This window comes from Artemia franciscana, chromosome 14 (genome assembly GCF_032884065.1).
Source record: "Artemia franciscana chromosome 14, ASM3288406v1, whole genome shotgun sequence".
Taxonomy (NCBI): Eukaryota; Metazoa; Arthropoda; class Branchiopoda; order Anostraca; family Artemiidae; genus Artemia; species Artemia franciscana.
In genome coordinates, this window is record NC_088876.1 from 6,311,497 (window position 1) to 6,334,764 (window position 23,268).

At 33.0% G+C, this 23,268-nt stretch overlaps 1 protein-coding gene across 40 annotated transcripts in view; it reads left to right on the top strand.

Moving 5' to 3' along the window:
• LOC136035236 (tropomyosin Cha f 1.0101) overlaps positions 1-23,268 on the top strand; it is a 107,950-nt gene that overhangs the window by 43,189 nt on the left and 41,493 nt on the right. For 24 of the 40 annotated variants that reach the window (XM_065716886.1, XM_065716884.1, XM_065716883.1 and 21 more), the window contains 4 exons: positions 1,361-1,494; positions 8,301-8,418; positions 14,286-14,356; positions 21,698-21,773. In XM_065716886.1, coding sequence (XP_065572958.1) covers positions 1,361-1,494; positions 8,301-8,418; positions 14,286-14,356; positions 21,698-21,773 — 399 coding nt within the window. Of the gene's footprint in view, positions 1-1,360; positions 1,495-6,352; positions 6,471-8,300; positions 8,419-14,285; positions 14,357-16,026; positions 16,098-21,697; positions 21,774-23,268 lie in introns of all 40 variants that reach the window. The other 16 variants (XM_065716890.1, XM_065716889.1, XM_065716891.1 and 13 more) reach the window with 1 other exon arrangement.

A 23,268-nucleotide genomic window follows, 5' to 3' on the forward strand; every position in this document is an offset into this window, starting at 1 on the left:
GCAAAAATTGCCCGAAGAATAGGAAAACTGTCATTTTTCAACGAAGCCTTATCTAGAGTAAAATCTTTGGGGGGGGGGGCAATCTGACAAGGGTGCCTATAATTCACGAAATTGACAGGTTTATTAAAAGAAAAACAAAAGAAAAAAAAGGAATGAGGGTGACAGAAAAAAAATCTTGTGGGCTATGTCTCCTGGATCTGCCCCTATCTTTCAATGATTTTAAGCCAAATTTTAACGTATTGTTAGTCTAAAAAACCTTGTACACCAAATTTCATAATTTTAATCCTGGTTACCTGAATCTCAGCAATGGAGTGATACCAAATTGTTGTCTCTCACCCACAAAGACAACATTAAAGTCATATACTAAGCCGTAGGTAAATAGGAAAACAACATTTCGAAAATTATACGGGAAATAAATACCTTAAATTAAGAAAAAAATATTTCGAATCACGACAAAAAGGAAGAACAACAAAGAATATTTTCCATTTTTGGTCAAACTCCATGTATAGCCAGTATGATCTTCGAATGTATTTACTATTATCAGCTCAGCGTAGAACCAAACTGCCTGAGACCAACAGAGCTTCGCACACTCCTCCTCTATCCCAATTTATTGGAAGCATCCCTCTTTACAAAATCTCTGGAATTTCCTATTTCCCTTAAATCTTTCCTCGCGACATCCACCCACTCCAGCTGGGGATGATCTGCTTGCCGTCTGATCCTAGACGGTTGGCCAACGAGAACGATCTTTGGCAATTTGTTATCCTTGATCCGCAAAATGTGCCCTAGCCATCTCAACCTTTCTCTTATTACGCCCTAGAAAGCGGGATTGAACCACACTTTACAGCCTACTGTTTAAGATACGGTCAGTGAGTCGGGTAGCCAAAACAATCCACAGACAATTCCCTGACAAACAAGTAGCAAGTATTCCTCAGTTTTTCGTAGCGCCTAAGTCTTAGAGAACCGTAGGCCTACTTGGCAATTATCGCCAGTGTAGCTTCCAATATTCTAATCTTGATTTACAGACTTATCTCTCTATTCTTCCAAACTGTTTTCAGCTGTGGAAAAACACCCTGGGTCTTGGCTGTTCTACTTTTAGCATCTTGACTGTACGCACCATAATAAACCCTTAATATAATCAATATATATATATATATATATATATATATATATATATATATATATATATATATATATATGTATATATATATATATACGAATAAGAATATACAAAGATATACATATGTAATTCTGTAGATGGATAGTGTTGAAACTTGGTTATGGAAAGATTGAAGAACAATCCTTTATTTTTCTGTTGTCTTTTTTGACATGTTCGAAATAGTTAAAGCATATCTTTTTATAGGCTGAGGCTGAAGTGGCCGGCTTGAATAGACGTCTTCAGCTTGTTGAAGAAGATCTTGAAAGATCAGAAGAACGTCTTCTAACTGCCTCAACTAAGCTCGCTGAAGCCTCACATGCTGCTGATGAGTCAGAACGGTAAGTTGCCTAGCTTTTTTTCTAGCTTATATATATTCGTGTATGGTTTGGTCGATTGTCGTAATAAAAAGAAATATTTTTGACAGTTCTTAAAGCAGAAGAAAAAAGGAAAGTCTACCCCAAACACCAAAAACAAGAAGAACAATAGGGAATTTCTCAATACAGTGGGAAACAAATTAGAATGAATATTCCGGCCCTATGTCCAAAGGACGTCCTCAGCAATACAAATAAGAAAAAACAACTTACAAGAGGATAAAATCAATAAAACTAAAATGAACAGTTTTTTAAAACAGTCCCAGCATCCTTACCTCAGCAAAGTTCAACCAGGACTCAAGTTCAACCAGGTTCAACTAGTCTACCAGTTGGTAACTCCACTACATACATTGCAACCTGAATCACTAACCTCACTCATTACTACGAGTTTAACGTTTTTGGGCCGGACCTATGAACCCACCAAGATTGGTATCCTACACTGTTTGTATTTATCATCCAAAAAGGGCGCTCCGGCTATCCCCCAGAGATGTGATCCCCTAGTCCGCGTCACCTTATTTTATATTCCAAGGGGTGCAAAAGGAATCTATGTAAATTCAATCCAATGTTTGAATTTACTCCTTGAAATACTGCTTGTCATCGAATTTAGGGTTCTACATATATCTGATAGAACATGTAATAGTAATAACCGATACAACTACAGAAAAGAGAATAATGAGGATTTTTTTTTTCCTAAGAAAGTGAACCAACAAGACCTATTTTAATATTTCGGTCCTATATCTAAGGGCCGTCTTCATCAAAGAAAATAATAAACAATAAAACTTTTCGTTAAGAATTAATAAACTTGGCTGAACTTTTCGTTAAGAAGTAATGATGCCAAGGCTATTTAAAAAAAGAAAGGATTTTAAACCGAAAACTTTTATTGTAAGTGTTTTGTTGTTTATTATTTTCTTTGCTGAACACGGCCCTTAGATATAGGGCGGAAATATTCAAATAGGTTTTGTTGATTCACTCTCTTGGGAAAAAAAGTCCTCATTATTCTCACTGCTGTAGTTGTATTATGGAAAGGCAGTGTGGTCTTCGTCATTAATAACCGGTAAACTGATAGAAGGCTGTAAAGTTATCAAATACCCCCCTTTTTATTCATCCAAAGTTAAAAAATACGGGGAACTTTCCATATACATTATTCATAGAAACTCTGCAATAGAAACGCTTGTAAGGGGCCACGTGTTGGGGGTCATTTACAAAATTTTTTGTTCGGTGGGGGGGGGGTGGCAAAAAATGTTCCGTTGGATGTGTATTTTACGTGTGTTACTTGTTTTTTTATGACTGCACTCCTTAGTAGTAATATGTCCATTAAAAGTTTATCCGATGAGACAATTTCTAGTCACCGGCATCTAGCTTTTGTATAGTTAGCTTTTTTTATGTAGGCTACTCTAGTTTTCGCCAGTCAACTACATTTTAATTACTTTGCCTAGAAACGGGAGAACTTTGCCTAGAGACTATGCCGGAAGAACTTTGCCTAGAACCCTAGAAACTAGATAATCTAATCTCACCCTAAATCTCAGTAGAATCATTATTAAATCATGCGGAAAATTACAGCATTTGACAAGGATTTTGTAGGCTATTTTAGACCACTATAGTTCCAATCAACATTTTGAAAAATTAGAGCGAAAAATTAAAAATTTTGAAAAATTTAATTTGAAAATAATGAAAATTTTGAAAATTTAAAAATTTAAAAAATTTTGAAAAATTTAATTTGAAAATAATTAAATTGAAATTTTGAAAAATAATAATTTGAAAAATTAGTGGTCCTAATTAGTTAAAACTCAAGATGTGTAATTATACAAAAACACTTATTTATAGATTAAAATATAAACAGTCCAGCCGGGGTGGAATGAGTGATGCAGCAACATACGTAGGTGTGTTTTGGGGGGTGAGGGCAATAATAATATGATAATTTATTTGATAATTTGGTTAAAAAGGGCTAGCATTTTTTGGAAAATTTTGGGTTTGGGAGGGGCAGAGACCCCTCACTTGGATATTTTCCTGAAGCGATATACATTTAATAAATAATTACTTTCAGTGTTCATTGCTTGAAATGAAATGGCAATAACATGTGTTGCTTTCACTTGACCTCCGCTCTCTCTCCGTCTAGGCATCGTTTTTGGTTACACCCTGACAGAGATATTATTATTTTCATCTATTTAAACCATTTCGTAACACAATCCGTTGTTTTCTTAGTAATTATTCTGTCTGTTTTTCTTAGTAATTGTTTTGTCTGTTTTTTTTTCCAATTATTCGTATTTAATATTTTGAATGCTACAGAACGAATAACATACGCTCACTTTACCTAGTAGATTTGTTTAGATTAAAATGTACCTTCTGACCTTCGTTACGTTGTTATGAGTCGGAAAAAACATTTCGGAGGGGGGAGGGGCTCAAATTCACTACCCCCCCCCCCAGGATACGGCCTTTGCTGCAATGAATGAAAGGTTAAGACGGCGTCTTTATTTTGATTCTTCATGATTTGAAACCTCCATAATGTTAATGATTTTCAGGAGTGTCGGTCATTCTTCATTAAAAAAACTAATTAAAACCTGTCCACGCGACCCCTCCCTCCGTTTGAGATAGAGGAATCCAGCTTCATTTCTATGTTTATGTGCTCGTGACTTCAACTGACTACTTTAATTTTGAATGCTAGTTTTTATATATTCTTTAATAACGCTTTGATGAGTATCATAGCAACAATGGCATATTAATTACACATATTACAATTTGATTTAGGCGCCAATCCGATGAGTAATTTTCGCAGGATTTTCAAAATTCTACTCCGTGGTTTTGCGGATTGACTGAACTTGAAATTATCCTCTAACAAAATCAGTTCTGTGACGTAATCTTACGATTTTATTAGAAAAAGGGATTGGAAATTTTAAGAACCATAATGTTCGGTTAAAAATTTTGCTTGAATTTTAGTAAAAATAAACTATTCTGATTGGCTTCAAAGTAAGAATTAAATATAGTAATTAGAAGGTGTTATGTGGGATATTTTTTGGAAGAATTTGATCCCCCCCCCTCCCCCCTGTCAAATTAAGCTCTATTGATAAATTCAATTCGTCTTGGTTCTGATTGGATTATGTGTCACGAAATCTTTTAAAGGTAGTCCCTTGTTTCTCTTTTATTTGAACGTGTCAAGGCTATTAACTATATAACCGTAAAAAAAGAGCTTTTGTTCTATATATGTTTAATAAAATATTCTATTAGATATGGGTCAAATTTACTGCAATAACGAAAAAAAGTTAAAAAAAAAACTGGCTAGTGAGAGAAAATTGCCGCTCATGTCTGATTTAAGAATGGCAACCATTTTTGCGATTAGTCTTAATAGTAAAATGTTATTTTGAAAACTAATTTATTGGAATTTCGAAAAATAGTCTGAAACTTCTCGAAAATGGGGGTGGATAAAATGAAAAATGTATCTTTGGAATCACCATTGCCGAAAACCCCATATAGGGAACTTAAAGCCCTCCCCCGCCATGAACAAGAAAGAAAATCGCTTTTTTGCATGAATAGGACAAATCGAAATATTTGTTCGACTCGTAAAAAACATAAAAAAATGAATAAAAACAAATTTTTGTTGTATTTCAAAAAAAAATTCTTGTAGTCTCCCTCCTCCTTCTGACTGGTGATTAGTTTCGTTCTGGTATCCGGTCTCCGCTCCGGCTGCCGGATTTGTCGTTGCCCGCTTAAAAAAAAGTGTCCATGCGGTTGAATATTCGATTTGAGCTTGTTTTGGACTGGAGTTCAAGCATCTATTTTGGCTGTTTATTATGAATAATAACTTCCGTTTTATACACTGGCTTCCAAGAAAATTTCTTTGAAGACATTAGAGAATTTTACTGTTTATCAGACATAGCAATCTTGATTCGCAAAGCAATATCGCTTGAACTTTTTCTGTAATTTGAAATAAAAATTTGCTGCAATAACAGTAGAAATCATGTTAGTCTCTAGTGATGATAAACGATAACGTTCAGAAATCGTATAATGGAATCTATAAAATGAAAATTTGGTTTCGTTATAGTATCTTTTATGATATGTAATTTGGAATTGTATGATTCTTGACATTTTTAAGCTAGGTTCTGACAGGAGATTAGTTTCGTTCTGGCATCCCGGATTTAGCGTTTTTTTTGGCTGATTTTTGGCTGACTATTTATATTGAATAAAACCTTTTCTTGGAAGATATCAACTATTTCATTTTACTGGAAGACCAGAGAATTTCACTTTTTGTCAGACATAGCAGCCTTAATTTGCATAGCGATGTTGTTTGATTGTCTCATCCTAAAAAAAAGTGACACCTTTTATCAAAATTTGGCTTAACTGTTTTTCATTGGCATGTTATTCTTTCTCATTAACTCTCTGTGCAAGGTCGTATCCATGGAAAGGGGGCTGGGCGGTTTGAACCACCACCCTCCGAAGTGTTTGTCCGACTCGTAAAAACGTAACAAAAATCAGTAACACAATTTTGATGCGTTTTTCAAAGTCCTTTTTTGTAAACACTCTTCCCCAAGAAATCCTTTTGTACTCCCCCCCCCCCGAAAAATCCTGGATACGGCCTTGTGTGTGATGTTAAATTCATCTGCATGTGTTTATGGGGACGACTCATTGGGGTGGGGTCTCAAATGATTGTTGATCTATAATATCTTTAGCCTTGCCTTCTTTTTTTTAATCTACCCACCCCTGAAATAAGCTTCTTTGAACATGCCTGTATTATCCTCTTTATTTTGATTTAACAAATTTGTGTAATATTACTAACAGAGTTCCTTTATTTTCTTCCATTGCATGCCTTTCGTTTGGTGTCCCTAATTCTCAGGATAAGGAAAACTTTGGAAAACCGAACAAATATGGAAGATGATAGAATTAGTATCTTAGAGGCACAATTAGCTCAAGCCAAATTGATAGCAGAGGAAGCTGATAAGAAATATGAAGAGGTAGGCGAGGGAATTAACAAGAAGTTGGGCGAAACAAGTTAAGATGACAGGAGGCTTTCTTCTACAATTTTTAGTGTTTTTTTTTCTACATTCGCTTCATAACTGCTCATTCTTTTGTGGGAAGGCCAAAGCCATAAAAAAAAGAGGATCTAAAATCCTCTAGGTTCCATCTTCAGACTAAGGACATGTGATATATTGCTATTTATTATTTCTGGACAGATAAAAATGTCAGTTACGATCCTTAGATAAAACAGCCAAAATCTTTTCTATACTCACGTTTAAGATTGGATTGCTTGTAAATAGACTTTTAAAATATATTAATAGATGGTTTATGACCTACGAATGACAACCGTAAACTATCAAACTATAGGCCTGTTTTATTGAGAAAGGCTCAATCCAGTTGATTCCTCAGTATCTACGTTTTATCCAGAAATGATTCCTCCCTGACCAGGCTAACCAAGCTCCTGTCTAACCAAGCTAAGGAATGACGAACTTGCTGCAGCAGCACTACAGCAAACTTATAAAATACTTTAAAACAGACAATTGGTCCGCTCTTTAAGATAAAGATACAAAAAAAAGGATTTTTCAAAATAGAGGGATGGGAGCATTTTTCTCAGTTTTTAAAATCGTATTTTATTATTATTTATAAGCATTAGCCCTATATATAAAAGGCCTCTAGAAAAATTCATCTATTTGGTTAGAACATTTCAGTAAAATTAGATCAGTAAAAGAGGTAAATATAGCCCAGCTGGGCTAATTTGGGGTAGTTTTTCCCAATTTGGGGTAGTATAATCTGATAAACCCTGGTGTTTTTCTTTATTCTAAAATAATGTGGATTTAAAAGAGCATTGGTAAATCCTGATAAACTGTAGTTAACGAGCTATACAACCTCTCTGGACCTGATGGCTCGAAGATAGATTATTTACCCATATTTAAGTGTCCTTTAAAAATTAAGATATATATTTCTGAATTGAAAAAAAGTCTATTAAAATTTTGAATTAGTGCGAGGCTTGGAAGTCTCGTGAAGATACAGTGAAAATAAATATAGTGTTATTTAATTTCTAAGATTGGCAAGCCTTAACTTTTTTTCTGATTTTAACCGATTAGAAGGCCTTGGGTGAGGGGGGGGGGGGCTCAACGAGAAGTACAAAGTTTGTGGGGTGTGAAGACACAGATTTTTTTTTACAACTTTCCAGGCCAATGTATCTTCTATCAAACTGTATTGAGCAGTTATTTTTAAATGTGAATTCTTAGAAAAATTTTTAAATTCTTAGAAAATCTCTCTGTCATTTTAACTTGCTTGGTAAACTTTTACTCTTTCAGGTCATAGAGTGTGGTTATTTAAAATTTATATTAGGCTAATTATCGAAGAGATTGATAAAAATTTCTTCCCAGTCCTAGTACAGTTTTACCTTATTTAAACATCTTAATCCATGTCTATTTTAGTGCTGAATCGCGTAATGAGGACGGATTTTGGAATTACCCTTGGAAAGCAGCTTTTAATTCGACTGCTATTCCGAGGATAAGGTATCACTTATATATTATCCTAAATCATTATTCTAAATAAGGCTCTAAGGGGTCCCCGACTTTCAGCAATGATGTATATAGGAGTGTTGCGTGGAGCAACTGTGTAGAACGTCGCTGGGACTGTGCCACGCGTGGCAGAGCTGTGTGGCACAAATAGCGCTCCAAAATGTACACTATGTGATGGAAAGTGGGCGACCCCTCGTGAAGTTTAACACGATAAATTCTGAATAATGAAACTGCAGTTATGTTCTTTGAATATTATATATCGAGTGTACTTTTGTTTATCTAATTCGTAATTTTCAGTATGCGTAAAGTGCTTGAGAATCGTAGCTTGTCCGATGAAGAGCGTATGGATGCCCTTGAGAATCAACTGAAAGAGGCGCGATTCTTGGCAGAAGAAGCTGATAGAAAATATGATGAGGCGAGTTGTGACTTGAGAGACGCATGAATAGAATTACTAACATCTTACGTTTAGTCCGTCTAACTTGCTCGTTTTGGTTTCAGAGCCTAATTTCTTATTTCCGTCATACGGTGGCTGCTTGAGTTGCCACCAATCCCTTCTAAAATAATATTAAAATAATAAATATAAAAAAAGACAATATAACATTAAAATTATAACTTTATTATGTTAATAATATATAATATTATATTATATTAATGATACATATATATATATATATATATATATATATATATATATATATATATATATATATATATATATATATATATATATATATATGTATATGTTATATCAAAATAGTTTTGGTTCAGTTTTGGAAGTAACATTAGCTTCTCTTCTTAGCCAAAGATACCAAGAGACTGAGCTTCGCTCAGTCTCCTGGTACTATTATTATTAAATAATTTATATTATTAAAATGTCAAATTTATTATTAATTATTAAAACAATATGGTATATTTATAATTATTAAGGTATATTTATTATTAAAATAATAAATATAATAAAGACAATATGATATTAAGATTATAATATTATTATATTAATAGTATATAATATTATATTGCATTAATAATATATATTATTATATAAATATAATATTATTATATGTTAATATTATATTATATTAAATATTATAATGCACATATATTATATTAAAATATTTTCAGTTCAGTTTTGGAAGTAAAATTAGCTTCTCTTTTTAGTCGAACATACCAGGTCACTGAGCTTCGCTTGGTAAAAAGAAAGAAAGTTTTCAAATATCTTTTGCAAAACAACCTTAATCTTATTTTCTGTTGAAAGCAAAACCATATGGGATTTTGGATGCCTGGGTATTTGTAACGCCATTCATATGAAATATGTTTAAATATGCAATTATTTTACAGAATATTATAAAATTTTGTAATATCTTTTGCAAAATAACTCTAATTTTGTTTTATCATATTCCCTGTAGAAACTAAAATCGCTAGGGTATTGGACGTCGGGGCATGTGTGACGTCAGTAATATGAAAAATGTTTACTGGATTTAAGACCACAAACAAATTTTCCCGAAGACGTCATGTATCTAGTTTTTTTCTTTTACTGGGAAGTCGTGGTAAGCCAATTTTTGGGAAAAATTACAGTCTCGTTTTTAAGAAAAAATTAACAGATAAATAAATAAATAAACATATAGGCCTATACAATTATTATTTAAAAAAAATTAAAAACAAAATTAATCTCTTTCGCAAAACGACTTTAATGTCGAGTATTTGTGACGTCATTCATATTCAAAAAGTTATCTATAATTAAGGGCGTGAAGGTATTTTTCCAAAGTCGTGACCTATTTTGATGTTTTTTGAAACTGGAAAATGGTAGCATGCCCATTCTTAGAAAAATAACCATGCTGTTTTTGAGAAAAATTTACAATTTTTTAATTCGTAGATCTCGCTTGTATAGGTAAAGGTAAGGTAAAGGATGCCGCACTAGACTCTTAAGATCCGAACCGGCGGTGTTGATCTCCGTCTCAAGGCTCTTCAGGCAGGAAGTGCAATGGGGGATGAGGGCCAGCCATCCTGTGCTTTTGCACACCCTTCCAGTTTGCCTTCCCCAGATTTCTCCAGGTACACATTTAGAGCTGGGTCGACTCTGGCTGAGCCTATAGAGTCACGCCACTGACCCCCGTCCCAAACCGAACAATTGTGTACACTAGGATTTGAACCCTCGCCCTTTCGGACAAAGGATCCTAAATCCAGCGCACCAATCCACTCTCGCTTGTATGGGACCAGGTGGTTATTATTAGCATCATTTTGACAAAGCCTAAACATTTTAACACTTTGATAAGCTAACTTAGCATCGATTAGTTTTGCTAGCATTAGAAAAAAAAATAAGCTTCTGTCTAGTTTTGAAAGTGAAACTGGTTTCTATTCTTAGTCCAATATTCATATTTTTTAAACAAATAACAATTATATATATGTCAATTTATTTATTTGTCTGTAAATTATCTCTCGAAAACGGTCCTATAATTTTTGTTGAAAATTAGCACACTACAAAATTTTAAGCTGTGAAAAAAGAGACGATCTAGATATCTAGAGATACCTAGATATCTAGGTACCGATACGATACCTAGGACGATACATAGATATCTATACCTAGATATCTAATACCTAGATATCTAGGTATTGATACGATATCTAGATATCTAGGTATCGATACGATACCTAGGACGATACCTAGATACCTAGAAAGACGATACCTAAATATCTAGGTATCGACTTTCTGAAAACTTGTTTCGAGCCGTAACTTTTTCATATGAATGGCGTCAAAAATACTCGGAATAGTTATAACAAATTTTTGCTAAAAATAAGTGTCTGCTAAATATTTCTAAAAAGCACTAACGATTTAATTTGATTGTCGTTAGTATTTAATAATTTGCTGATATAAATATGCAAAAAAAGTTTGCCGAATAATATACTATGAAATTAAAGTTGTTTTCTGAAAGAGATTAATAAAACTGTCTTTCCTATCACCGAGTGAAGCTCAGCCCCCTGGTACTGTCAATTTGTTTATCTAAAATCCATTATATTGATCCGCTTCAAAACCTAAGTTGAAGTAAATCTTTTTAAAATTTGAATTAAAATATGAATAAAGCTCAAATTTTCAAAAAGAAAAAATGTCTGTTGAAATAAATAATGTCCAAATGGTAACCCTGGTCAAAGCTATTAAATATTTTATCATGTTGAAAATGAGTTAGTATAGAATCGGGGTTGCCAACAAGCTCTTCTAAAGAAACCCAAGATCTCCCCGAAACCCAAAGTGTATTTTTCTTCTCTGGAAATTCCCACTATTCCGGTCAAATCCGGGTGATCTCGTTGGGTTCATTTATCGGTTTTTTACTGCTTAGACTCTCTTCAAAACGTACATCAAACAAATTTGTATACTCCAAACTTAAATTCGTCTAAACTGTAAATAGTAGTATGTTCCTTTACTGGAATGCTGACAACTCTGATCAAAGCTATCGAGTGGTATGCAGTGAAACTAGAAGATGTGACCCGGCAACTTGAGGAGTGTGCACCGTTAGTGCGGAATTTAAATGCTACTTGCTGGAACAAAAATGTACAAATTTTTTTTACAACCAATATCCGTAGCTAATGACGAATGCCATACCCCGAGGCGGGCTTTGATCCTCTGAAGACTCAATCCTAATTTCGAGAAAAAATTTCAGTGTCATTTTCAAGGAATTTTTTTTTCAGATAAAGGAAAAAATGCATATATATCCGGGTATTCGTAAAGTCATTCATATGTTTTTGATGATTACTTAGTTATGTTAATAAAAATATTAAAAAACGGCCTATTTTATTTGATAACTATCGAATTTGACTGATAAGTCGTATTGGAAGGTCACTACGGACGTATCGGGATCAGATTGTTTAATTTGCATCAAAGGGTGGATTGTATTGACGTGAAATGCGATGCGAGATTAGTGGCTCGGTCTAAGACAATTGTGGACGTTTATGACACACGACGTGACTCCTTGCCTTAAAAATATAAACGTTTTTTATTCTTTTTTTAAATGCTCTTAATTTTTTTATTCGACGATAAATATCACAGAATACACAAATATATTATCGGCACTTACCAGTTAAAAGGTGTTAAAGGTAGGCTACTTCCATTTAGACGCTCGAGAATTTGGATCTACAGGTACAGGGTTGAAACGACTGAGACGCTTGGGAGATAGATAAGATATATATTTTATATGGGCTGTATATTTGCACATTGGGGGGGGGGGGAGGGTAAGTACAGCGTGGCTGCATGCAAAATGAAACATTACCAAAATACCAACTAAATATTTATTAAAATATAGCTACAATGTGGTGTTCCACTGAGCCGAAGCTAATTGTCTCTGTATACAAACAACAATGAATCGGTTATTGTCTAATTTTATAGATTCAAGTTTTCGAGTAGTACTTGCTAACAGATAAGTCCCTACACAAAAAAGAACTTCCCCTCCCCCCTATTTTTATCCCTATTAATATTTGTTTTAATTTTTTCTTTCGGAATTTAGCCTAGTTACAAACGACTAAAGCATGTTTTGACCTACTTGAGTTGTCTCGGTTAATACGAGAAATGAATTCACACCCGTTTTTCATTTGGTCTTAAGTGAGAAATGTCTAGTGACAGTTTAAAAGCCTACGTGAAATTCTCTGCATGCTTTGTATCTGGGAAAATAAATAGATTAGGGGACTAAGGGGGAAATACACTGCAATAGTTTTACTAAGTAATTTGTGATGTCTTGGTATTTCCAGTTTTTATTCTCTTTTTTTTGGTCAATTTGTGTAAAAATCCCCCCCTTATTTTACTGTCTTTTTCGAGTTATAGAGTAGATAATTAGATGGTTCTCTTTCCAGAAGTGGGGTGAAAAAACAAGCCTTTTATTAGCCTGACTTTTTCTATGTTTGATTCTGTTTCAAGCCAAATTATAAGCGTGTTTCCTTTTTTCAAACAACACGTAGTTCGTAACCCACAACTTTTTTTCCATGAGAAACAGAAAATTGTCACCAATATTTGTTTCTGGAATTTCCAAATAATTGCAAGTGTTGTCGGAGAAAACTGTTGATGGATTCTGCGCGTGGAATAAAAAAAAAAAAAAAAAAAAAAAAATCAAGAATAGATTTAAAACTCGCTAATTACTTAGTTTAGGAATGGTTGTGAAGGGTTGTTGTGTTTTACAGTTTTTAATCTTGTTTTGAAGTTCGAACATCCATTCTTATTCTTTGTTAATTCTCTTTTTAAAATTTCCCGCCCAATGCATTTATTCTAATCAACCTTTCAAAAGCAAATGCAATGAAAGTGGTAAAACCCTAGCTTTAGCATAGTCATCAGATTTTTTTTTCTTTTTGATTGTTCAGATACGCTGAAATTTAATGACCTTAAAAGACATCAGTGCAGTGTTGTCTGATACAAAATAGTGCAGCCTTAGAAAAGAAAATGCTCCGAATGCTCTAGTTTTCGAGCTATATACTGTGCTAAAAGAACAATTTTGGCAAGAGAAGGATTTGGAGAATTCAAAATCACTGAAATGGCGCCAATGGGCTCCATTTGACAATAATTAATAAAAGAGAAAATACTTAAAGATCCTGCACGAAGCCTAAAGCTGTATATCTTGCGTTATTTTTACTCTTTAGAACCACAAAAAATAACAAGCTTCAACAATGTATTTTACCTCCACGGAGGGGTTAACATCCCCCTTCGTCTTTTCTCTTCTTCTTTCTCTATTTTGTTTTCTAAAGTTGAGGAGACTAGAAAAAGTTTCAAACACAAGCTTTATTAGCCGTATCTTTGGGAAAAATCGACCAACGGCACCAACCTATGAAAATATGGGGGGGGGGGACTTTTACCCCTTTCTTTTTAGAAAAATGCTTTTTTGTATATTTTCAGTTGCTATTTGCTCAAGTCGATCTTTCATTGCAATTCGTTATCATGAACTGTTCAAAATGTCAATAAAAACAATTTCCTAGTAACATTTGCCTCCTTAATCCTGGGAATCTGCTCGATGAGCACCATCTTGGCAGGTTTCCTCAACCCGGCACGACAGTGCCCAATCGAAGATGGGGGGGGGGTATCTCGAGACATATCTTATTTACATAATATCAGTACAAACAACTATCTTACTCAACCCTCTATTTTCTGAAATAACCAGAGAATGCTGATCCCTCCATGTCCTCTCCTTCCGATTGTCGCTATTGTGTTCGACGTGATAGAATATATAAACTACACCCTGTGTTTAGCATAAAAGTTCGATAAATAACGAATGTGTCGATTCAAGAAAAAATAATTATTTTTTGCACTATTAGGTTGCCCGTAAGTTGGCCATGGTTGAAGCTGATCTTGAACGTGCAGAAGAACGTGCCGAAACCGGTGAATCGTAAGTTTCACGTGATTGTTTCATTGCACGTGAAACCCATGCATGATTTCCAGAGCATGTTTGTTGTTTCGTCGATCTTACCATAAAACGTAACACCAAGAAATTAAAAAAATGCCGAAATTTAACCATTTCTTTCTTTGTATTTTATACGGATTGATTTTAAGATTTTTGTGCCAACTTAAACTTTAATTTTGATGTAAGAACTAATAAACAAGAACCTAAACCTAAAAAATAAAAACCTAAACCTATTTTGTCTCGTTTTGTCTCAAAATTAAAATATCCACTCCGTCTCTTATAAAAGTAGTAAAGCCACTTCGTCTTATATATATATATATATATATATATATATATATATATATATATATATATATATATATATATATATATATTGTAAAATATTTTTATATTCTGATGTTGCGTTGCCAAATGTGTTTTGTTTATAGGATCCGTTAAGTGAAAGTGCATACTGTTCTGATCTCAGCTTGGATGATTTTAATTTTTTGATTTATATCAGTTTTATAGCATAAGACGTATGTTTGGAGAAAGTCCAATATCATAACTCAGTAATTTTTATTGTTCGGTAATTAAGATGTGCTACATGGAAAATTGGCAATGTGCCATTTTTTTTGTCTTAGTGTTTCTTTCACGTCTTGGTATGTAATAATTTTATTGCACAACGTATCTGTGCAAGATTTTCAAATTTCCTCCGTGTTTTCTCTCAAATTTTACTATTTCAAATTTTAAATTTTACTATTAAATTTTAAATTTTATATATTAAATTTTACTATTTCAAATTTTACAATTTGGAGGTTACAAATTTCTATCACAGGAGTTTGGAGCTAAGGGCGTATCTAGGATTTTGTTCGGGGGGAGGGGCTTACAAAAAAGTTTAGAAAACGCACCAAAAGTTCTTTTCATTTGCGGTTTTGTTACTTTTTAAGAGTTGGACTTTTTTTCGGGGGGGGGGGGGGCTTCACATGTCCTTGGTGTGGATGATCTGGTATTTACAACTGTCTGGCTAAAATTTTCTGTTTTTATTATTATAGAAATGAAGGGTGTTTGAAAAAAAACATTTAATAAGTATTAAAAAACTCCGATTTTCCTCCAAGTTTTCTTTTGCAAATATTTATATTCTTGTTCCTTTCACCATAAAGATTTAGTTTTTGTCGTGAAAAATGGTTTAGCGATGGCCGTATCCAACCGGGTCCACCCCGTTTGAATCCCACCCCTTCACCTGGAATTTTTGTCTAATTTGTACAAAAGTAACAAAAATGCACGTAAACGAATTATTGCACAGATATTCCTTGGGGGGCAACAACCAATGATTATAATCATTAATTTTTGCCCCCTCCCCCCGCCCGGAACGAACTTCTGGATGCGGCTCTGGACATAGGCATCAGTTTTAGGAAAGAAAAAAAGAATATAGAACATATACTAGCAGAATATAGATTAATCATAATCACCCCTCCACCTCACGCTCATGCCTGGTTATGATCTCTAGCTTGCATCCATAAATGATATTCCTGCGTAAAGTGGGAATGGATTTGTTGTGTTCACACTTTTTAGCTCTCGGAACGTCATGGTTCGGAATGTCGGAACATCATGAGACCGACTTCTTGTTTAGCATGTGCACGATTTTGTGTTTTAATTTGTGTTTGTTTGTACGTCAGGTTGCACGGAAAATGGTTATGTTGGAAGCAGATTTGGAACGTGCCGAAGAGAGGGCTGAACAAGGAGAAGCGTGAGTTAATGTTAAATTAGTTTTTATTAGGTTGTAAAGGACACTCTCCTGAAAACTTAAAGTACTCTTTTTTTCTGTTCCAAAATTTATTATTGTTTTTATTAGACCTCAATATCCAGATTAAGCGAAAAGAATTAATGTTTTTTAAATATTATTTTGTTGATCTTAAAATAAGCTCATGGGTAGAAATTTATCAATTTTTATTTATCCAAAAAATGTTTTGTTTTTATTCCGTTTTTAACTTATGACCATAGGAACAATTAAAAATTTACGCCTAGGAACATCAAACCTTTAATAAATCATTGTAAACAAAAGCATAAATAATGAAAAATAAATAACAATTTGAAAACTCTTAATTAATTAAAATACTCTTGAAGAGTATGTTAAAAGTTCCAGTGAGACAACTCTAAATTACTTTTTGAGAGTCTTGATGATGCCATAGGAAGGTTCTTGAAGTATATACCCGCACATTTTCCCCATCCAAAGGACAATGTCCTTTGATTATCATGAAAAATATTTTTGATAAAAGTGAAACCCCCCAGAAACAGATCTATACCTCAATTGAGGCACAAAGAAACTGTTTTTAGCCTCGTATGTTTGCTCTATCGAAGATTATTTTATAATCTTCGAAAATTTGAAACACTTTTTTTAAATTTGAGGGGGGGGGGCTTGGTATAACTTAAAATCCTGCTAGGAACGTAGAAATCGTATTTTCAAAACTTGAAGCCCAAGAAAAAGAGGCTAAAGAATTCAAAATCAAAGGTAAAATCTTTTAGACGTTCTATATACCCTTCTAAGCCCTAGAAATAAGGCAAGGAAAAATTCGTCATTTAGTGTAATAATATCTATTTATTAAGTTTGTATAACAATTATCTAATTAATATATTGATACACCTAATAAGGATTATTAATTAAATGATTAACCTTTAGGTATTCATAGCAATTAAATAACATTGTTTTGAATCTCAGACATTTGATCAATTCTGGTTTTTTCAACTCTTTTTTTTTTCAGTCCTGGTTCTATTTCTTAAATTAAAATCAGGGTGAAATTAAATTTAATTTAAAGGGGCTTGGTTTTACTTAAAATCCTGCTAGTAATGTAAAAATCGTAGTTTCAAAACTTGAAGCCAAAGGAAAAGAGGCTAAAATTCAAGGTAAAACATATTAGACGTTCTATACAGCTTTCTAAGCCCTAGAAAAAAGGCAAGGGGAAATTCTTTATTTAGTGCAATAATTTCTATTTGTTAATTTTGTATTATAATTATAAAATTAATTATTTAATACAACTTATCATGGTTATTAATTAATAAAGAAAAAGAGGCTAAAATTTCAAAAAATCAAGGTAAAAAACATTTTATACGTCCTATATATATATATATATATATATATATATATATATATATATATATATATATATATATATATATATATATATATATATATATATATATATATATATATATATATATATATATATATATATATATATATATATATATATATATATATATATATATATATATATATATATATATATATATATATATATATATATAGGCTTCTAAGACCTCGAAATAAGGCAAGGAAAAATTCCTTATCTAGTGTAATAATTTTTGTTTATTAATTTTGTATAATAATTAAATAATTAAATATTACATACAGCTACAAAGGATCATTAATATTAATGATTAACCTGTAGGTATTCATACTAATTAAATAACATTGTTTTGAGTCTTAGACATTTCATCAATTCTGGTTCGCAAAGATGTGTGGCCCTATTTCTTAAATTTGAGGGAGGGGGGCCTTGGTATAACTTAAAAATCCCTCTAGGAACGTAAAAATCATATTTTCAAAACTTGAAGCTGAAGAAAAAGAGACTAAAATTCTAGATCAGGGTTAACATATTAGACAGCCTTCTAAGCCCTAGAAGCTCTAAGGAAAAATTATTTATTTAGTGAAATGATTTATATTTATTAATTTTGTATTGTTATTATATAATTAATTATTTAATACAACTAATCATGATTATTAATTAATTAAATGATTAACATTTATGTATTCATAATGGTTAAATAACATTGTTTTGAATCTCAGAAATTTCACCAATTCTGGTTCTCAAAGATTTGTGGTATTATTTCTTAAATTTGGAGGAGGGGGAGGGGTTGATATAGCTTAAAATCCTGCTAGGAACGTGGAAACCGTATTTTTAAAACTTAGAGCCAAAGAAAAGGAGACTAAAATTCAAAATAAAGGTAAAGCATTTAGACGTTTGGTACTATAATACTTAATAATGATTAAATTATTAACCTTTATGTAATCATATTAACTAAATAATAGTGTGTTTTGCCTTAGAAATTTGATCAATTCTCAATCTCAAAGATTTGTGACACTATTTTTTAAATTTGAGGAGGGGCGCCTTATTGTGACTTTAAATTCTGCTAGACACGTAGAAATTTATCAAACCCTAGAGTCAAAGAAAACGAGGCTAAAAACCCAAATTAACGTAGAAAATTCAGATCTTCTATGTGGGCTTTTAAGCCCTAGAAAAAGGGCTAGAGAAGAGAGAGTAGCTTGAAAAAAGGGCTATATTTCAGACCCAGAAATCATTCCTAAAATTGTCATTTACCTAATTCAGCTACTTTTCAAGATAACATAAAGCTTCTTATCTATAACTTCACCAAATTGACTTTTTAAATTAGAAGAATCTAAATTAAAGAGTGTGCAAGTATAGTGGCGTAACTATGGGTGCAATTGGGGGTAACTATTCGTAAGTGCCAACTCTGAGGGGGTGCCAAACTAAGATTTGAAAAAAATGGCCATATAATGGTGTTTGAGGGGCCTATATTATTCAGCGCTGAAAACCCTAGCTACGCCACTGTGTAAGAAGACCTTGCTCACCACGATTTACTACGTGACGTACCGTACCACCAACTTTTCTTTGGGGAGTGAAACAACAATCCTGAAATACTACTTCTTAAGGAAAGGAGCAAAACAATATCGAAAATAGTAATATTTCATCATCGTTTTGGATATCAGTTGGATTGCGATCAATTTTATTAGTCCTAACTGATAACACTAAGCTTGTTTGATTAAGATTAGACAATTATTTTTGTTTTTCGAACAAAAATTAAACGTTTGTGTTTATTCTTCAGAAATTACATAGCTCCTAAAAATTTTTTGAATGAGAATTTGGCTGCAGTAACATAAAAGGCGTTATGTGATTTTGATATGTCATACGGAGATTTTAGCCAAGTGGGTTGCGTCTTGTTTTAAAATAGCCTAACATTGGAATCAATCGAGGACAAAGGCGTCTTATAATTAATATAATAGAGTTTATAATTGATGTAAGCTATCTAACTAAAAACTAAGTTTTATATGATGTATAATGTAAACTTCTATTATGTTATATGTAGCCTATGTATTATAATATGTATATATTAAATATACACAAAAGAGCTCAAAGGGTTTGAGCAACATACAAGAGTGTAAACTGCCGCTAGTGTTGACAAAAAAGTCACGGATGCCATCTAGTGTTTGGCATTTTTTTTTGGATTCTTGGATATTTTTTTTTAGTGCAAGCAATAAGACAAAGTTAATGTAATAATAAGTGTCTGACCTCATTTTCTGAAAATAAGAACGCAATTACGAAGCTTTAAAAAATGCCAAACGCAATATGGCGTTGATGATTTTGCTTTAACACCAGTTTCCACTCTTTATAAGTTGTACAGTACTCTTTGGTGCACGGGCAATCTGGTAAATATGTTTTTGATTATTATGACTGTTATAATTTCGCTCTTAGTTTAGAATATTTCTCTCGGTAAGAATTTGTTTGGTGAAGGGAGACTTCGTAAAAAAAAAACTAGCAAATAACGGTGCCCTTAGTAATATGGTTAGTTTCTATACTAAATCTTTTGTGGTCGGGTTACAAAATCCCATTTCTTTGAAATTTATTTTTGGGCTTGAGGGCAATGGAAAATCAAGGAATATGGGTAACTTATGAGGGTGAAAACTGGAGGTAGTGTCGACTAGTACACCATCAACGCCATCTAGCGTTTGGCGATTCTTGTTTTTTTCAAGATTTATAAATTTTTTCTGTTGTAAACTGAGATTAATCACTTATTGCTACACAAATTTACCAATTATATAGTTGAATTAAGTTTTCTTATTCATTGCAAAGAAACGCCAAACGCTAGATGGCAAGATTGTTATTTTATGTCGACACTGGCGTAAGTTTCTACTCCTACAAGTTGCCTCTATATTTTGCTCTTAATTCAATAGCCTACTGAAACCTTACTAAGAAATTAACTATTCAAACAATTAAACAAGGTATGTAAAAGTGAATTAAACAAAATTGAAAAAAATACACAACCCATCTTGCGATTGCTTACGGCTTCCTTTAAATACACAATATCCGATTTTTTTTTACATACTTTACGAAACCCTAGAATTTTTTGGACCCAGGGCTGAATGAAACCGTCTTTGACAGTGTGTTTTCGGGGGAGGGAGAGGGGTCAGGATAACTGAGCAGATGTGAAGGGAGAGGACTGCATCCAGATGGGGATACCGCACTCAGTTTGACCCCCACCCGATTTTTTTTGGACTCGTTCAAAAAAAAAAAAAGGCTGAACAAATTTTTACTGCGTTTTCTTATTATTATTATTATTTTTTTTGCAATCCCTCCGAACAAAATTCCTGGACACAACCCTGGGAAGGGGTAATTTTTCTTCTGGGAACCGTAGTAGACTATAATTGATGGAAAACAGATATATGGGCCAAAACATTTTTTAAGCATGTACCCCCAGCCCTGAGAACATTATCTAGTCTTTAATCGCGACTTAGCTAAGTCTACCTATGTTAATCAGTAAATTGATTACAGAAATATAGGCTACGCAGGATTTTTTTTTTATAGAGACAATAGTAAAACACTTTCAGGCAGAGAGGAGTGTTTATTTTCATAATAATTATGAGTATCAAATAAACATGTGACAAATTTTTTGTGAATGACAGATAAAAACAATGACGTTCAGTCCAATGACAAGAAAACACGATGGCTTATTTTGGCCCACAACAAAAAAGAACGAAATTATTTTCAAAATGGCGGAAAAAATCGGTTTTAAATTCTATCGAAAAGTCATACAAATGTCCACGATACAGCTAACTAAACTTAATAAATATTTCGTCAAACGAAGGTTTGAAATTAATTACGTAAAATGTTACTCAAAATGCATTTTACGAAAACTATATAGCTTAAAAAAACGGTCATCGGGAATTTTTTAGCGAGGGGGGATTTTGTTTAGTCCCTTTTGAGAAACACGTCTTTAAAACTCAATTGAAATGTCATAAAAAATATTACCCCTGATAAAAATTGGTATTAAAATCCTCGAGGGGGCGCTCCACTTTCAGAGATCACGCACGCCAAGTGGTGCGTGCCAAGCGTGGTATCGACTCTGCCACGAATGGTGAAACTGTGGCACCTGTGGTGCTCTAAGATACACCAGGTAGCAGAAAGTGGGTGCTCCGTCAAAAAAACTCTTAGTGTTTTTCATTAATTTAATGTCCTTTGCGTGATTAGATGTTAATTGTTTGAATTTGAATTGCAGCAAAATTGTGGAACTTGAAGAAGAATTGCGTGTTGTTGGCAACAATTTGAAATCACTTGAAGTTTCAGAAGAAAAGGTAATTAATCATTTTGAGTTGTTTTCAAATGTAGCTGTCCATAAATTTGCTTCCCTTAACTTTTTTTTTTACTTCAAGATTTACTATCCAAGTTGAGTGGGTGTTCTAATTTATGGTAAATTTTTTGAGTTTTTAAAAATTTAGTTGTTAAATTAACTTTAAAAGTATATACTAAGTACTTAAGACAAATAATTTCATTTTCAACTAAGTTGACCCACATTTTCCTTATTTTGTTTTTTCTTATAAATTTTTTTTTTATATTATTTCTTAAAAAAATAATTCCTTTTATGCCTTAAATACGTTGAACTAATCAAATACATAGTTACACTTTAGTTGCAGCACAATAATTTATTACAAATAAAAATAGAAAAAAATTAACGAGGGGCATGCGATTGTTTGCTACTGAACAGACAACAAAAAATAATGATAAATAGTAAAAATAAAATCAAATATAATTATTAATTTCTGTTTTAGGAAATCAGAATTGGGATGTGGAACCAAGAGGGAAAACCATGGGTTAAACCTGTAACCAAGTGGATGTATAACATTGCATTCTATGGCCCAGAAAATAATAATTTTGGTCTCATTTTCCATAAGAAAACACCATAAAATTCTGAAAGACTACCTTAAAAATTATAAATTTCATTCCTTAAGACATACCATACCAATAACCCCCCCCCCCCTAATGGTTTAATGTATACCCCTAATTCTATCTACGCAATGAATTTTCCATACACTAATAGTTCCCGTTTGCTTGTTTGCTTGCCCATCACGTATGAAAAATTAATTGTTTATATAAAATTCTGGCAAGAATATATCCAAATCTATTGATGTGCATTTTCGTCTCGTTTTTATGAGTCGAACGAAATATTTGGGGTTTAGGGTTCAAACCCGACAACCCTCCCTCCCCCTGTAATACGGGCTTGAATTCGGGGTATATATTTGACCATAGGAGTTGGGGGGGGGGCTAAAGATCATAGAGAATGATATTTGTGAGGATTATCATTTTCAGAGTTTCCCTGTGAAATTCAGCACTAACATCAAATCTTCTTTTTTTGCTGATTTTTCTGCACTCCCCCCCCAACAAAAAAAAAACAAGCCAAAAAGTCCCAAAAAATACAACCTCAGAAAAGCTTTTCGTAAAAATATTCAAATTTGTGCTCTTCTGGTTGTAAAGTACAGTACGTTGTTAAGTCAGGTCTTCTTTTTGGAACGATTCCAAGGGGGCGCCCACTTTCTGCCACGTGGTACATATCCCGGAACGTCAGGTACCGCAAAGTTTTTGACACTTGTAGCATAGTTTTCCGCCACGCATGGCACACTGTTCACCATGATTGGCACTCCCGCCACGCTGAATTTATCAAGGGGGAAAACAGGAGTTGAACTTGCATCCAAACACACACACATATATATATATATATATATATATATATATATATATATATATATATATATATATATATATATATATATATATATTATATATTATATATAT